Genomic DNA, 18,068 nt, shown 5'->3' with positions numbered 1-18,068 from the left:
CGATTTTTCTTCGCACTACAATAAATAGAAACCGACCTTTTGTTCTCTTTGATTTGGCAACTTAAAGTGCGATTAGTGCTTCGTATTAAGGTATCAAAACATGAAGGACTCTATCGAATGGCTTTTTTTTTTCCATTGAGATTCTGGTTTTCAAAACCCTCTAATAAAATCCTCAGTGTGAATACAGTGATTGGTCACATTAAATTTTAATGAATCAGCTCTCTTTAATGAATATAAGTTGTCACTATTGTCAGTGTCAATACATGTAGGCCGTCAATGAATTCAGACTTTTGGGCTTTGCAACGTTCTGGATTTATAGGAAATTGAATCACACAAGATGGAAACAATCCTGCACGGCCACCACTGGAATCCAATTCTACAAATAGAATAAAACTAATAATATCAGGGAAGCCTAACCTTTATTTGCAACTGTGCAGAAATATCAGATTTTAACAGAATGAATAGACATGCAAAAACCAAAAACGCTGATTGCAAATTTGAATATCAACATTATGAATGAAACTTCCAGCCCTAAAAATAAATTGTAAACTGCTGAAGAAATCACTGTTTAATGCAAGGAATTGAAGTATGTGTTGAGCAACACTGCTTGTCTTATGTCCACCATCAGTTTGCACAAGTCAGCCAGTTAGAAAAGAGTTCAGTCTGGGCCCACAAGAAAAAAAAACTGTATTATGCTGAAAGGCTGTAGTTTACTGTACTCAATTGGCTTGCCAAGCAAATATTAAATCCTTATCAGCCAGCGCTAACATGAGTGGGAAATTTCTGATACGATCCATCAGGAATAAAACAGCGAACACATCAGTCATTTGGCATTGTTAAGTAGGATTTTGGAGAGAAAGCAGTCAGTCATGTTGATTGTAAATTTGTTCCAGTTGGGCAAACAGGTTGGCCCCAGAGGACAAAACAGGTCTTTCAGTCCTTTGACTGTCTGTGCCAAGCATGGATTATATTCATTTCAATGACACCTCGGAATAAAGCAGTCTCTATGCAAACAAAACACCTCCTCAACAACAGAGATAATTAATTCTGGATGAAACCGTCTCCTCTGAGTCGGAAGGAATATTCTGTTTTCGTGCAGCGAAATGTCTTTTAAACAATTTGGATTGGACTGTAATTGCGTGTTTAACATTTACAATGTCAGATCTAAGCCTACCATAAACAGGAATATCAAATCTCTCTAATTACAGTATGCTATTCATATACATCTATTTTATCCAGCCTCTTTGGTTGTCAATAATAGTGCTGACTTGACCCTTCCCCCGAGCTCTGCCACCTGTCAGCAGTCAGATCACACTTCACACCCAGCTTGGCATAGCAAAGCTAGTGCCAAGGTGCAACAATTTGACATGACAGAGCACTCATGCTCGACCTGGATAGTCATGGCAAACGATGTTTCTGATCACAGATCACTGCAGAGAATCATTTTAAGTCCACCCATATCTCTTAAAGCCGGACATGGCTTTGACAAAGCTCATTTGCCTTGTTCATCCTCCATGGATTCCTTAGAAATCATTTCACTGTGACGACTTTGAAGATGACACACGCTATTAAAAACAAACTCATGCGCTGGCTTGCTTGGTGATTGTACTGTAGGTAACATCTGTGCCAGCCTGATTGGATCTGGATCAAAGATAATGGCATAAACTTCCCTCGGCCAAGAAATGAGTAGTGTTTGGAGATATGTGTGCGAGGGAAAGAGAGCTTGCTCTTTTTGTTAGTTCTGTCTTCATGGGTATGAAGGATTGTCCATACTTGCACAGACTTTTCCCTCATGCAAATGTGGAGCCCTGCTCTTACAGGGTTTCAGTCCAGGCTTTATATTGTTCAGCAGCCAGTTAAGTAGGCTTCCATATGCTTTCACATGTAGCAAATACATACGATTCCCTTTGTAAGATTTGGGTCATATGACCAGTGCAATACATTTTATCTCCTGTCTGGCATTTATGCATTGCTTTTTGTGGCTACTCTCTGAAAACCACATGTCTCCAAAAGGTCACTCTTTCACGGGCCTAAGATGAACCACCCTGTGATCAGCTTTGTGAGAATGTCCGATGGGTTTAGGAGGTGTATTTAACCTCAGGGGTAGGGGAAGTTTTGGGATACATGGCTGCCACTGGACAGTGACGCCTTGTAAATTCTAAAGATCAGATTATTTATTCTTGCTTGTCAAATGTGTTTTTAAGTGTCCATCTGTCTGTGACTGGTGGAAGTAATTACCTCAGGTCATTAAGGGTTATAAGAAACACCGATGACAGGGGGCTACTCTTATTAGGCTGGATGTCAGGTTAACCAGATTGTGTCCTTAGCTGAGCACTGACAGACAGATGCCAAATGTCCTCCTCTTCCTCGCCGAGAAGACAGGAGGAAACACATTTTTCCCTGGCATAAAAAAAAAGGAATTTGAGGGAGACCGCAATGGGTCCCACTTATGCACAAACCAGGTGTTTTGACAGAAAGTGAGTGAGATGGGAGTACTTTTTTCCCATTTCTTTTCCATTAAGAGCACTGTGTGGCCAGAATGGGAATGAGACGGTGTGCTGTCACACATGTGTGTGCTTCCACATCGGTCAGCCTCCTATTCCTAGAGCACAGTCTGAAATAGATGTGGTCTCAGCACAACTGTGTTTATTGGACGGAGTTTGCACTGGTGCATTTCCCCACGTGTCAGGTTGTTAAGAATAAGAGGGAGCAGAGTGAGGCAGAGGCCGAGAGACAGCCAAGAGGAGTGAGAGAGAGGAAGAGGGGAATGAAGTAGGTTTGGGGAGAGAGTCACTGAGGTCATTGTTGAGAAGATTTTCCATCTGTACTTTAGGAAGAAAAAAACAACTTTTAACATTCACATTTAATTGCAAGTACATGAAATGAAACGTTTTTCATTTTAAGGATCATAAAGTCTAAATTGAGAAAAGCTCTTGGCTTTGTGGAACTGTCTGTTATGGGTAAAAAGATAAAAATCCCCAAATTTAAAAAAAAAATAAAAAAGCACTACAGCATATGTGCACACACGTGATAGCAGGGGGAATATGCTGTATGGACTGAGATTTTAAATCTTCCTCTTTAAGCATCTGGTCCTGCATCCACATGCACATGCGCCGGTTTTTACTGCAGCAAGAAAAGCTGTTTGGCTGAAGCAGCTGCCAAGCAACACATGGGGAAAGGCCTTGACCCAGCCTCCTTCCAGCTTTATATACGGAGATTATTAGAGGAGCATTCACCAACAGAGTCACAGAAAACCGGCTAATGACCAGCTCGCCCCTGACGGCAGTCACCATAACTTCACGCCGCCTTGCTTTAACTGTTATACAGCACCACCCCGAAGCAGACCCACTTCAATTGTTGATCCCCCAGTTTATATCTGTGTCAGGCTTTTGTCTGGCCGGCTGAATGAGTGCATGCCTTTACTCCGCTCTCCGCTCCACTACCTATTTGTGTCAGCGGTGGCGAGCGTGGGGAAACCCCGCTGAGGAGGTGAAAGAGGGCAGTGGGCTACAAAAAAAGCAGGGGGAAGAGAAGGGGGGTATTTACTGAGGGGTGTAGTGAGGGTCACCCCACCTGGTAGCTAAGGAATGACTCATTAGACAGGCAGGCACTAATGAAAGATTTGTCTGTCCTCACATTGGCCTTGCTGTCATGTCTCTCTCCTTGTCTGGAATTCTGCAGATTCCACCCTCACTTTCCTCTGCTGTTTCTCTCTGACAGCGTCAGATCGTATCTTGATGGCTGGTTAACGTACAGTTTATTGAAGGGACCAGAAAATAATTAGCCTGCGCCATGCCCTTTAAGTGCTCTGCAGAAAATGCTCTGCCCAATGATGAAGAGGTGTGCTAGGCTAAAGTTTGCTCCAAGCTAAAAGACGAATGCCACTGCTGCCTTCCAGAAGAATTACTGTGACTGACAAAAACGTAAACTTTCGCAGAAAGACTTACGTAAACACATCAATAAACACAACAATCCAATTTCCCCCATTTCCATCGATGGACAATGAGTGCCGTTGAGCTCCGTGGGCCGGGTTTTGTGTTTATTGGAACTAAGCTGTGGTATGCCTCCGTATCAAATGTCTCTGCCAGGATAGAGTGTCGCAGCCCGGAAACCTGATCTCCTCGCCGCTCCTGTGAGATTTTAAACACCGTGCTCTCCCGCATGATGTGCAGAGGAAGTCCAGGTACAACATCCGTGAAGGAAATCAAATCAAAATGAATTAGCGTGGTTTATTTGCATGCTCGTAACGCTGAAGGAGCATGTGTCCAGGCATATTTTACTGTGAATGTTGCAAGATCTTTTGTGAAAGCCCCTCATATAGCAGTTAGCTATATCAGTGGTAGCAAAACACACACAAGGGCAGCACACGTTTGACTTTTTATGGCCTTGTCCTGTATGTTAACTCTTTTTCTCATCACTAAATTAAGGCCAGATTTATTAGTTATTTTGATCATTCTGATCTGGTCTCATGCCTTAGCTGTGTGCCTGCTCAGAGACTCTCTCGCCCCGTGGGTCCATCCAGGCCTCCCTGTGAGGCCTGCTCCCAATGACAGAGCCTTCTTTAGTCTGTGTGGCCCGACTCAGTTTCCCCTAATCTAAACCATCATCTCCATATGTCTTCCATCACAACTTCCAAAGCATTTGAATAAACTCCAGGCAACAGGAACAAATTAATTAATGTCTTTATTCCTCTGTGCGCTTTATAAACTGCCTGTGTGAGTGTGTCCGTATCCTTGCATGTGCGCAGTGCACGTTCATGCACAGACACGCACACGTCGTCCATTTAATTGTCTTGATCCACTTTTCGGTTGCACTCAAAACTCAAACGCGCTGACAGTGATCTCATTCTTACCTGCATTCCCGCTTAATGATTTCCACCTGAGTGCTAAAGTCTGCTTTTATTGACCCATCGTTCACCTTCTGTTTTTGTTCAAGGAGAAAGGGATGAAAAGAGCAGAAGAAAGCCCAGTCCACAAAGTAGCATGTTACAAGCCAATGCACATGTTGGGAGGTCTTCCACCTTAATTACTTTTGTTTTCTCTCCATAAAGTTTGGACCAGGAGGTTTCCCTTACAGAGTGCGAATGGAGAAAAGGAAAAAATGAGTAGGAAGCAGCGTTGATGTTGTTATGCTGCTGTGTTTCGTGACTGCAGAGGGCCATTACACATACTGTAAACTCAAGGGTTTCTCATGAAAATACCAGGGGGACAAAAATGAAAGATGGGTCCCTTCATCCTTACACATGGCAGGCAGTGATGTGGCGATGCTGGCTCACACAAGACCGTGGTCTCCCAGATGGCTACAGTTTGTCTGGGCCCAGTCTAACCGCCGTCACCTCTCACAGAGTCTGTGGCCTTTGCTGACCGGTGGAACAGGCTCCGGGCTCTCTGAGACGGGGCTAAATGCAGACATGGGCAGGGCGCTGGCTCGGGACTGAAGTCAACCCTTACAGTCCAGCTTTTGGCCATCGCAAACTGACCTTTATACCAGCACGGCTGCACAAAAACACAGCACATTTCTTGCCTTTTGATCAATGTAGCTTCATAGTTTATTTCCTTTACCAGGATTCATCCATGTGAACGGATGCTTTTCAGTCTTCTCCAAATAAAATGTGTGTCTGCCTGAAGGCTGATCGCTGATCACAGCACCTCCATGATATACATGAAGCAATGCCTGTGAGCCAGTTTAGGCAGACAACTCGGGTTGCGCTGCTACGCTGACAAATGACAAGCTCTGCATTGTGCATGCAACACACCTGCTGTGAAGTAGTCTATTTAAGCTGACAATGCTTTCCCCTCTCTTGTCCCCTGCCAATGCTTCAGCTGCTTGAAAGTATGGCTTTTTTTTTTTATAAGTCCCACATCCAACCCAGAATCCACCTGTAGGCTCCGAAGTTTTCTCCAGCAAGGAGAGTTAATTATCATCACTACCCATTCTACTCTGAGCTGTGCTTCGCCCGAGCTTGCAAAAGTCACACGGTGAGAGAGAAGGATGTTATGTTGGGTTATTTTACTACATGTTAGCTTTTCTCTCCCCCACCTCTCTCAAAAAAATCTCTCAAACTCAGTGTTTTTATCTTTTTTACTGGCTTTACTTTGCTAATTGCAACAGCAACACAGCAGATACAGGGTCGGCTGAAAGGGTGATGACAGGCTGAAGTCGAGTGTGTCATTACTGTTAAGTTTTGCCTTTGCTGAATCCTTTCCTCCCAGCCTGGTAGCACATGTTCTGCGGTCTCATAGCATGCTGTATGCCTCTCAGCGTTAGCATCTCTGCGTCTCGCGTGGAGACTGTGGATGTGATTGTGCATTGTTACCACAGTCTCATTTACAGTCATCAATACAGTGCTGGGGATCGTCCTCTTGAGCCTCTTGCCTGACAGCTCCGCTCCTAAAAGCAAACACAGTTGAATTTACAGCGGTGTGTGTGAGGTTGTACCGCCCAGTGGGGTCTTTGTGGGTTTCCTGGCTGTGCCTTGGATGTGGTTTCTGTGTTCCGCCTGCTGCGCAAAGCATGAGCGGTGGTTGTCGTCCTTTTCATTTTAAGGCACTTTTCTGGATATACTGTACAGGCATGCGAACGGACGAGTAACTGAGCATGTCATATGCGTTTGCAGACGGAAAATGAAATAGTTCAATGGCTTTATTGGCAAACAAATGTGGATAATCTGTGAGCTGTCCAGCAGTGAGGAGGCAGGAGCTGGTCTCGGGCTGAGACTGGCATGCAGAGATAAATAAAAAGCGACCCATGACTCACTTGAAACAGCATTACTGGAATGCGCTGGCTCTGTGGCAGAGACATCAGAAGGTGTCAAGAGCAACGCAGGACAGATTTGCTTCTAAAAGTTGCCCCCTCAGCAGTAGCACAGCCGTCCATGAAATCCGGGCCCATCTGAATGTTTCAGGCCCCACAGCAGCTTTTCCTTCACCCTCCCACTCCGAGTAGTTGAGCACATTCCTGATGATTACAGAAATTCTGCTGCCACTTTTATGATTGTTATAATTACGAGACCAACACATCCCTGTAGCCGTTCCAGCTGAGAAAACGTGACTGTGGATTGCAATTTAAGAGGAGAAAACAGCTGCTCCCTTTCGTACATCAATATGAGGCATCAAAGACAAAAAAAAAAAAAAAACCCACTTTCACTCGGTTGAGTCATTCCAGTGTCAGCTTCTTGTCAGTAAAAGCCTAAGGGGAAAGTAAAGATGACAGGAAAAAAATGAGCTGCCTGTCCTCAGCTGCACTCCTGCATTGTTTTAATTTCAAGGGTGTCTTGTTTTGTGGTATGAAGAGGAATTCCCAACATGGTTAAATGGCTCTTTAGCCATATAGGTAATATTAATCTCACGGTCAGGTCATGGAGAGCTGCTTGGCTGCTACAGTTTGTTTGTGTTCTAACTGCAGCTGTATTTTGGCTTAACTCCAGTCAGAATTGAAAGATGCATCTAAAGTGCCCAGAAAGTCTTGCAGTGCCCAAACTGTGTGTTATCCATCATGCCTCCCTTTGCTCTTGTAGTCCAAGGTTTGCCTTGGCCCAACAGCGAATTCATGACAAATGTAGAGAGCGATTGAGTTTGAAGTTTCAGGTGGTTTCAGGGTTTCAGGTGAATGTGACTGTGAGAGTTGGGGTTCACAAACATTTCCTCTGAGTAAATGAGTGCCAGGGTTCTTTTCCTAAATATGGAAATGCAGAAGGCCCATACTTTAGGGTGCATATCTGTGCCAAATGGTATGGAACTAATCCCCGCTGAGCTATTTCTCATTAGAAATGGGCCTCTTGGAGGTGCATCGGTGTATGCGGCCTGCAGACAGGGACAGGGAAGGAACAGTCTGTTCCTGCAGATGGGCTTCACTTAGTGTCGGGCAGGAATAACTTTCTGACTTTTTATTGTGGTCCAAACTGCAGGGGAAGTAGAGGAGCACAAAGAAGAATTTCTCATGCTGTTGCTGGTGGACACACTCACACACATAGACGAAACATGCTCCTGGGATTTATTCAAACCCAGTGGCAGCCCAGGTGCTGATGCATCACTGTCGTAGTGCTGTGCTGTGATCCGGGCAGAATCATCACCGGTTGCTCAGCAGTGCTGGGTGTGATTTATCTGTCGGCTAATTAACATTCAATGTCCGCGAGGAAGTGCAGGGAAGCCTCTGGGAAGAAAAGGAGCACATGGATTCAAGACCTGAGTTTAAGTAGGACCACAAATCAAGTTTGCTTTGTATGGTGAAGGTGTGATGAGTAACCCAGAGCATCTCCCTCTGTCTTTCTGCTCCAGTGATCAGAGAGCTTGTCTGTTTAGAGATCACTAATCTAACCTCTGAGTCGTCTTCCTGAGGTGTAGGGCAGTGGATGTGGCCCTACCTTGACCTGGAGGAGGGTGTAGTCGTTAAAAAGCTTTAAACACATACCTGAGCCCTGACTTTTTCCTTAGCAGAATCATTGTAATGGTCTTCAGTTCATTCCAGCTGCATGAAGCTCAGACTAAATATCTATCAAATATTAAAAAAGAATTCAAGGCCATTTATTTTAAATATTATTGTGAGCGAATTGTTGTTATTAATCATATATGTTTCACTTCCATCAACTGAGTTACAAAGTGCTTTACCACAATGATGACAATGATAAAAATAGACTAAAAAGGGAGTAAATAAAATAAAAGAAAGATATCACTACAAAAATGCATCAGATTTGAAAGATGATGCCAACTTGGCAACCCTGCGGCTCTCTGGATGGGAGTTCCACAGCTGGGGGCCCCAGACCGAAATGGCCCAGGTCACAGTTCCTTCCTGTTATTTATAGAGGCACAAATCACCAACATTGCACAGCTTCCCCTCGCTGGACCAGTAGAGATTTATTCCTTGTGGATGATGTTGCCAGTGACGGACTGGGACTCTTCCGTAAAAGACTAACACTCATCTACTCATCACGCATCTGAGCCATGTACGGCACTGAATGTGCAAAACATCCAAAGCCCCGCCCTGCTCATACCAAATACCATTAGAGTCATAAATTAGACACGAGACATCTTCTGATGATAAGGAGCTCTGCTGCAAGTGGATTGTGAGGTGTGTGATTTCAGTGTGCAGCCTCAACAAATGGGAACCTTTTATCCACATATGGCGCAGTCCCAGACTGTCTGCGTCACAGAGGCATCTCCAGTGTCTCTACTAGAGTGGATTACACCAATGATATGAAGTCTGAGTTACACTAGTGCGGACAACCTTACCCTGCAATGACATGGCAGCAAGATTTAACCCAGGAATGGAACAGAAGTTTGACTTATATTAACATTTTAACAGTAGATTGAAGACATAGTGTGTTGACATTTTCTCCCCAAACCTCTTTTGTCCTCTCTCTGCTAGCTGCCACCGTGTGTGAAGTTTGATGTGTGTTGTGAAAATGTTACGTATCACTGGAAAGTCGCCCGGAGACATCAGACCACGAGTGCTCGCTCTGTCTGGTCCGACGTCTACAAGCAGCCTGTGTGTGCCCACAGACCTGGCAACACACACCCTGTTTCTCCCTCTCAGTTCATCTGCAAAGGAGACGACAATGAACAGAGGCCTGTTGCTCTGAATCCCAAGCGTATGCACTCATCGCTGTGTGCTTCTCACACTTTTCAATAGAATTACTGGTGGCTGTTTGTGAAGACGAGGAGCTCATAGGCACAACTCATTTGTGTGTGCGTGTGTATGTTTATGTATATGGGAAGGCGCCATCTACACATGTTGCATCTGCTTATTTGCTTCCCTCGGTTGTAGAGCTGCAACAATTAGTTGATTAATTATTTTTCAAGCAAAAATGCCAAACAAGTGCTGGTTCCAGCCTCTTAAATCTGAGGATCTGCTGCTATTCTTTTTCATTTTTATTTATTTTATTTCCTTTTTTTTTATGAAGAGTTTTTGGGTTTTGGACTGTTGGTTAAACAAAAGAAGCAATTTGAAGATGTCACTGAGCCAGGGGACGAGTGATGTGGACCCTTAATCGATTAATCGTTGAAATAGTCTGCAGATTGATCATTAATAATTAAAAGGATCGGTAGTTGCAGCCCTACTCAGGTGCTTTTGTTTGTGCTTTATGTTTGGGTATTCAGGTTTGAACTGAAACATGCTGCAGTGGTGCAACAAACAGTCTAAAGGCACATTGCAAACTGCTTTACTGCATGTAGGGTGTGTGTGCATGTGTGTGTGTGTGTGTGTGAGCGACAGAGAGGGAGAAACACACTACCTCACTGTGCTCATGCCTGTTTACATGCCAGTCTCCCGTCAGGTCTTTGCTGACTGAGACATATGAGAAAGTATCTTTCAAAGACCTGCACTGCACTGGACTGTGCTGTGCTGTGTGTTACTGTATCCTCAGCAGTAACGGGGGCAGCTTTTGCTGAGTCAGAGAGAGTTCGCTCAGCAGTGATGAGTGAGCTACAAGGATTATGCTCAATGCTGCCACTCCCTGGCAGACTGCATGCAGGGTGAAGGACAGCCAGAGTAGTTGCAGGAAATGTTCGCCTCCATCTCAAGCATCTTACATCTGTCACATCTCTCCTTCAGTACTCTGTGGTGTTCCCATAACTGATTAATGGGCGTATTGTTTCCTAGCCATTGTGGTGGCTATTGGCTCAAGTTTCTGCCTCGACTTTATATTATGGTAAGCTACAGATATGGCTTTGTCAGCAGGAAACATCCACTGTTCACTAACTCTCCACAGATGTGCTCTGAATTGCTCCTGCTGTTGCTTTTGCTCTCACTATTCCTCTCGCAGAATACTTTTCACATTCAGCCACTTGGCATAATTGCTGATGATGATATGTGCATGATGTAGGCACGAGGAAGTGATTTTGAAGGAGAAATGTGTCGTTCATCATGGAAATGATGATGTGATAACACTTTTCAAGGGAAATCACAATGATTCTGAATCTCCTGTCTGTTTGTTAGAATCCCTTTTTGCAGGACATCATGGAAGGATACCACATTTGTGATTGTCAGCTGATATTTTCCATTCTTCTTTTCTCTCTCCACACAGAAAAACTCTACAACTCAACTGGAAGGGAGCTAAGGAGAGCCCTCTTTTCCCTCAAACAGATTTTTCAGGTAATTATTTCTCCTTTTTTAGCTTTTTGTGGACCTTTCAGAATCAGCCAACATGCACACTCACACTTGGACGCAGCATTGTTTTCTGGAGACAGAGCTGTGCTGCCGAGAGTCTGCCTTCGTGGCAGCTGCAGAGTGTTCAGGTCTGGTCGTACTTCACACACTGGGGCTGGGCTGGGTTGGCCTGGTGGGCAGTCGGCCATAGAGGGGGAGGGTGAACTGACAGACAGATGGAAAAGAGAGCAACAGACGTTGATGCAGGCCCAGAATAGATTAGAATAGCTCACTTTTACACTATGAGTGGCTTTGGTTGTAGAGACTATTTATGATTCTTGTTGTGTAATAAATGTCCATTTGGCCTGGTTTCGGTATGACTTTTCTACACTGCAGCAGTGCAGTGTGCGTGTATGAGTCTTAAATTACAGAGCCATCGACAGATGTGAGAGATGCAGGTGGTTTTGTCATCCAGGACAAAATGTGGGATGGAGTGGGGAGGCCAAAGCAACAGGAACCCATCTGAACACGCAGGAAGCGGATTGTATCGCTCATTGCACCTACAGTAGCTATAACTGAATGTGAACATTCAGCTGAACTGAGTGATGTGCTCATGCTCTCTTAGTAGCTGTTTCTCCACAGCTAATTGTTTATGACGCTGTTGTTCAGCGAAGTTAAAGCAAAAGAAAAGGTTGTTGTATCAAATTTCCATCGCATTAAGCATTACTAAGTCATTACTTAGTTCAAATTATAAAACGTAATTTGTGAACATTAAGGTCAGCATAAATCATCACAACAGTTCCTGCCAATTTTCAGGGGTCGGTTTATTTCCTGACATAAAAACTCTTTTAAGAAATTGGAGGGAGTTGTGTGAGCTATTAAACAACAGGTTCCAGATCATTATCCATCAAACTGATATTAATTCTATAAAAAAAACTATTATAGGAAAATAGTGTTTGGCTCTGTCTGTGATGGCTCTTTCCCTTTGACCTCTTTCCAGGATGACAAGGACCTGGTGCACGAGTTTGTGGTGGCAGAAGGACTCACTTGTTTGATAAAAGTGGGAGCTGAAGCCGACCAGAACTACCAGAATTACATCCTCAGGGGTACGTCCGCTGCAGAACAGCAACAATTCATCACCCAGCATACATTTCCTCCTCTCCGCTTTCTCACACCTCAATTTACAACACGGGCTAATCGAGGATGTTATTCATCAATCCTGCAACACTTTTCTTTCCGTAGACCTATCCGGGACCACATGTGTTTACGCACACCATGTAAATTGATGATTCTGCTCGACGACCTTCTCACACTCACACACTTGCGGCGCATAAACAAACTCAAATGCGTGCCGCAGATAATGTGGAAGCCGAGTTGCGCGGCTGGTTAATTTATCTGCCCCATGTTGCTAAGGTCAAAGATCATATGTGGTCGAGTCAGGGGTGGGCAGGGGCTGCGTGTTCAAGGATACTACAGGGGTTCATAACACTGGCTACAAGGTCACTGCTATTTAACAGCCTGCTGCGAGGGGGCAGGTCACACATGCTTAAGTGGCCAGTAAAAGTTCTGGCAGGATATTGCAGATCATAAAACTAATTTCCCCTCCTCTCTTTTTTTTTTTTTAGTTTTCCTCACGTGTTCATGAAAATTTGATTCACTTCTGTTAATTAACCCAAGCCAGTACGTCAGGGCTTTATTACTTTTAATGTACAGTATATAATATAAATGTAGACGTAAGCTTGGATCCAACTTTTACATAGTCCAGACACCCCTGTCGTTATTTCTTCATTAAGCTTTGCTAAAAGGACTCACGGTGTATTTGAGCCTTATAATTTGGGTGCACATTTCAATCAGATGTTACCCCCTCAGTTTGATGCTGCGTGTTGCTCATTGCTTGCTCTCTGATTTGCCAACCTACTCATTGTTGGCCTCTTGTAAAGGGCAGATGTATGTGACAAAGTTCTGATGTTGACCCCCACCCCTGCCAGGACTACCTCTGTAGGCTCTCTAATGCTTGATTCTTCATGTGAACTCGGCCCGGTCTCTGACTCAGAAGGATAAATCACACGAGGTAAATGGCCAGAACAAGGCAGGGGATGGAAACGACAGGCTTTTGGAAACTTCAGTGGTGACCATATGCAAGAGTTGTTAGTGTCATTGCGCTGTGAATGATGAGGCCACTTCTCATATCGTTTCACTCCTCCTTATTGTGCTGTCCTTTTTTTCCCTTTACCTCCCAGCGAATCCTGATAAAACATCTGCGTCAGAGTGTTTCTGTGGGGCTCTCTTTATTCTTTCATCTGCTAATTTATCGCTTCATTTCTGTGGACTCAGACAGTTTCCCCTCATGTATGCCTGCATCACCATGAGAAACTAAACCAAACTACCACTCTCCCAGAAGCCCATTTAACCTGTTTCAACTCCTGACCTAATTTCTCCTGACCAGCTGAGGAAATGTGTAGCAGTGCAGCACATCACCCTCCCTCCTGAGCCATGTGTTGGAGAACACAAGTCGAGCATGTGCTGCTACGCAGATGCACAGGTCAGAGATGTATACAGATCTGGTTGATGACTTCCAAGAGGAGCTATGTCATAAGGATTCCCAGGAGGGGAGTAAATTAGATTCCTGAAATTTTAACACGTGCAGAGAGAGAGAGAGAGAGCGAGAGGGAGAGAGAGAGAGAGAGAGAGAGAGGGGGAGAACCAACAACAGTAATTGCTTTGGTATCAAACACCGATCACTTCTAATGTGGCTTTTTGCTGTAATGTCTTTCAAGTTGAGGCCAGCAAAAGGAAAAAAAAAGAAGAAATAGGAATGCAGCCTTGAACCTATCTGTCTGGTGTGCATTAAAAACCTCCCGACAAAACAATCTTGCTCTCTTTCATGAATAAAAATCAATCTTATGGTCTTTTGTAGATGAAAAAGGCACACGTGCACACCAGTCTGCATGCATTTCAGAAGAACAGGTTCCCGGCCTCTGGAACATTGCCGTCGTTGTAAATGGTAGTTCCTGCAGCTCTGTCGGCAATCTACACCATCTCACTTTTTTCTTTTTCCTCACTTTTTCATTCCATCGTCCCAAAGCCCTGGAGGTGTCTGCAGCCAGTTAGTGCTCCCGCAGTGACGTGGGGATTTTCTGGCTCTGCCTGGCTGGGGTCAGGCCCCCTCTTTGGGCCCCTCACACCTGGCTCGGAGGGCTTCCAGACCTGGACTCAGCTCCTTGGAGGCTTGCGTTTTTTGGCCCAGGGGAACGCATGTATGCCTTTATCACCCCAGCAGAGGGAAAAGGTGTGAGGTCACTCTTTCAGACGTGCCTATACCATCTGGTACTCCTGTAAACCTTACACTCAGCCCTGGTGCAGTGCTGCAAACACACAGGAGCCAAAAAGGTTGTGAAGGCCTCATTAGGGATATTCATTTGAAAAAAAGCATCTGCATGTTATTTGTTTCAGACATTAAATGAACACAGATGTTGTGTCTCACTCAACACAGAACATCGATGCTAATCTTTCCAAGACAGTTCTTGAAATCCTAAATCTTTGATGACGTGAAAAGCTGAGTTTTTATTATTCTAGACATCAAGCTGCTCTCGAAGTCTTTGGCCCTCTAGTCTACAACTCAGGCGCGAGAAACAGATGCAAACTTTTCTTTGAGTCAAAATGTTAAATCACAAAGAAAATTGTCTTTTTATCCACACTAGCAGATCTCGGGATGTCAGTGCTGGTGTGTCAGTCAGTCATTCTGCTACATTTGCTTGGACTCAAATTTCTGGACAACTCAGCAACTACTGAATGGATTCAATTCCATTGCCTCTAAACCAGGGTTTTCAAAGGGGGCCAAAATTAAAAACTGGGACAAAATCACGAAAAAAAGCATGTTTTCCCTTCTTTCTTGATATAATGATGAACCTTTTCTTATGGGAACAAACTTAAGTTTTACTTAAATACAAAATCTGGAACAAGCAAAGCTTAATACTACAACTCAAGTCCATGCCCCAGAGTAGCAAGGATAGCATTCATTAAAGTTCTGTTTGCTACACTCTGATTCACTCTGATGCACATTGGTCACTCCACGGATGAAGATTGACAGCTGGGCTGAATCAGATGAGTTGCTGCTCTCATCCACAGCAAGCGAGAACGCAAAGAAATCATTCCCCTTTTTCATCAGCTGTTCATGTAGATGTGCGATCAGCAACGGTGTTTCTGCTCGAGCTCACGTTTAAAAATGCTCGCACAGGTGCACCCACTGCAGACTATAGCAAGGTGTGTCTGTTCTTTTGTCCATCTCCTGTATGCTTTTTCCCATGCAGTATTACAAGGCTTTCTGTTCCGTTCTTTAACATGCAAAACAACCCATAATTGGTTGTCACAGCAACACATTGCTGTTGACAGCACAATAAGCGCTTCAGCAGCCCTAAAATGAAAGCAGCTCGTGCAAAAGGTCAAAAAAGTTTCTACCGAAGCTTAAACTTCTTCGCTGCGGTGAGAAAAAGATCCCTACGGTACTTATTATCATGAGCGAAACTGGGAGAGGAGGTGGAAGAACAAAAACAAGCTTTTTCCTGGATCATCGTTCCACTTGTAGTATTTACAGAAAGAGCACCAACAAAAGCAACAACTGTGTTTAATTGGTAACCGTAAAATGGGAGCGGCAGATCGAGGGCAGATTAAAGACGAACCAATTACAGTCAAGTTGAAGCAATTATTCTCCGCTTTGAAATGTGCACAGTAGACATTCCTTGCCATAAGCAATGTTTTTAGCAACACTTTCTCTGTTTGCACTCCTTAAAGGCCTTTGCCATTTCTGTCTGCACGCTGTTGTTTACCAAACACTTGCCATGTCTAAGTCTCGGCAGAATCGATTTGGAAGTGAAGCTTAAGTTCTTGAGCTGTAGGAATTTGTCTTTTTTACACCTTTTAAGAAAGGAAAACACATTCCTAAACATTGCATAAATTACCGTCGTACCCAGAAGGCCATATCTCATCACATGCTGTATTATATTGTATATACATAGGCTAACATGCTATAACTTATATCTGTGAATTTATAGCTACCGCAGAAATGGGAGTTGTTCTGCGAACTATCCAAAAGTATTACTGTATCAAATAAGTCATGCCCATATTTCATTTTGTGCTTTTATCTCCTCCTTTCTTCCTCTCTCTTTCTATCTCTCGCTCTCCTGCTACCTTTTTGAGATCTTCTGCTTTTAATGACACGGCAGTTATAATGCCATAAGTTAAAGCACCTTGACTTCCTGGTTTCCAGAGGGAGCTGCGCAAAGGGCCTCGATGGGAAAGGGAGATGTGCTCAAGTGTTTCATTGCCTCTTAAACTGTCTGGGACCTGGAAGGCTGTTCCGAACGCAGCGCTCAGGCCAGCCTTTAGTGTCACACACGGCAGTAACTTTAGTGGGCAGCGGTCTGTTTTTTTCACAAGGCTACAAGTGCACCTGAAACACAAGACCCTTTTGTTGCAATTGTTGTTGGTCTCTGTAGTGTTTCTCAGTGTTGTGGCATCACGTTTTATACATTCATGTGGCTGATCAGCGAGGCCAAGTGACACATCTGTGCAGCAGTTTGTGTGCCAAGAGAGGCTTTTCATTGTAAACAAACACAGCAGCTGCTAATTTCACTTATTCTTTCCTTTTTGTAGTCTAAGGAGTTTAATCAGTGGTTGGAGGGAAAACCTGTAAACCTTTAGACCTTTACTTCACACAGCCAAGCAGGGTGTAAATCATTTACAAAGTGTCTGTGTTTCTAACCATATAAGCATTGCTTGATAATAAAGTTTTTCATAACATTGCACATTTTGTTTCTCTTAATTCAGAGCAAGGATCATTGTTTTTGTGTAAGACCCTGACCCAAGTCCTTTAAATGTTTAACAGAGCATAACTGAATTCCTTCTCCGCTGTTTGGACCATTTTACTGAGCATGAAGTGAAAACCCAGGCACAGTCGGGTTAACAGTGGTGTTGGACGCTCTTGTTGGAAATAGTGTGTATTGTGTTGTCTGGCTGTGTTATAGGTCGTCTGTTCTGGAGGGGGGAGACCTTTACTATGGCCCGTGGTCTGGATAAACATTTCCATTCTGTCTGGGCTCCTTCGAGAGGCTTTGTGTAACTGTATCGATGCATATGCTGGTTGTTATGGGTGTGATCACTTCCTTGTTGGTATAATCATGCAAGAGTGATGCGTAGGAGAAGGTGAACAAATGCCCCGTTAAGTCTCCAAGGATAGAGGGAATTTGAGCAGGGAAAACATAGGAGCTGCCGACACGCACATGTGGACAAGCGCCGTGTTGGAGTGAGAAGGAGGTCTCCAGGAATGCCCTTGTCGTACCAAAAGAAACTTGAACTCCTGATTCGTAATGAAACCCCATGGGAACACGTGCATGTTCTCCACCCGATCTCCTGCAACTCTCAGAGCACAGCCGGTGACCCTGCTGCCCCTCTGTGTAAAGCTTTTCGCACATCAATGATACTGCTCCTGCTTTTAAAGGTTCATTTATTAACACCTGTTTTAATATGCAGGTCATGATCTGAAGGTCATTCGACAGCAGCCCTGAAAATGGTTTTGTCCTCTTTCGAGAGCCAATAATTTTGTCATAGGCTGCATAATTTAGTGTCTTTACTTGTCTGAGATCTAGGAAGTAACAGGAAATGTAGGAAATGAGAGCTACATATGGTTCTAGCCTACAACCTCTCAACTTTGCTCCACTGGCGCATTTTGTCATTGCCTCCAGCATGGCCTCCCTCTATTGAGTTAAATTACCAGAGTGCTACACCAAAACATAGTATACTGTATCTACTCTGTGGACGTGTCTTGAAGACAGAACACCACCTGTCGCTGGTGTTTAAGGACCCCTAAAACTTTTGGAAACGGTGACGCAGACAAACACATTTGCTTGGTGATTGGATCTTATCAGTCACAATGTGTCCATCCCCCACTTGTTACGCCTCTTTCAAGTAACCTTTTTTCAGGAGAAATT

General features: G+C 44.1%; 1 protein-coding gene across 1 annotated transcript in view; it reads left to right on the top strand.

Annotated features, from left to right (window-relative positions):
• Positions 1-18,068, top strand: part of fhod3b (formin homology 2 domain containing 3b) — an 80,085-nt gene that overhangs the window by 38,211 nt on the left and 23,806 nt on the right. The window contains exons 4-5 of the mRNA XM_041942226.1: positions 11,021-11,088; positions 12,083-12,188. Coding sequence (XP_041798160.1) covers positions 11,021-11,088; positions 12,083-12,188 — 174 coding nt within the window. The remainder of the gene's footprint in view (positions 1-11,020; positions 11,089-12,082; positions 12,189-18,068) is intronic.

Source organism: Chelmon rostratus, chromosome 8, assembly GCF_017976325.1.
Source record: "Chelmon rostratus isolate fCheRos1 chromosome 8, fCheRos1.pri, whole genome shotgun sequence".
In the NCBI taxonomy this organism is placed as follows: Eukaryota; Metazoa; Chordata; class Actinopteri; order Chaetodontiformes; family Chaetodontidae; genus Chelmon; species Chelmon rostratus.
The sequence above is the reverse complement of the archived record's forward strand: the minus strand, read 5'-3'. Positions and strand labels throughout refer to the sequence as shown.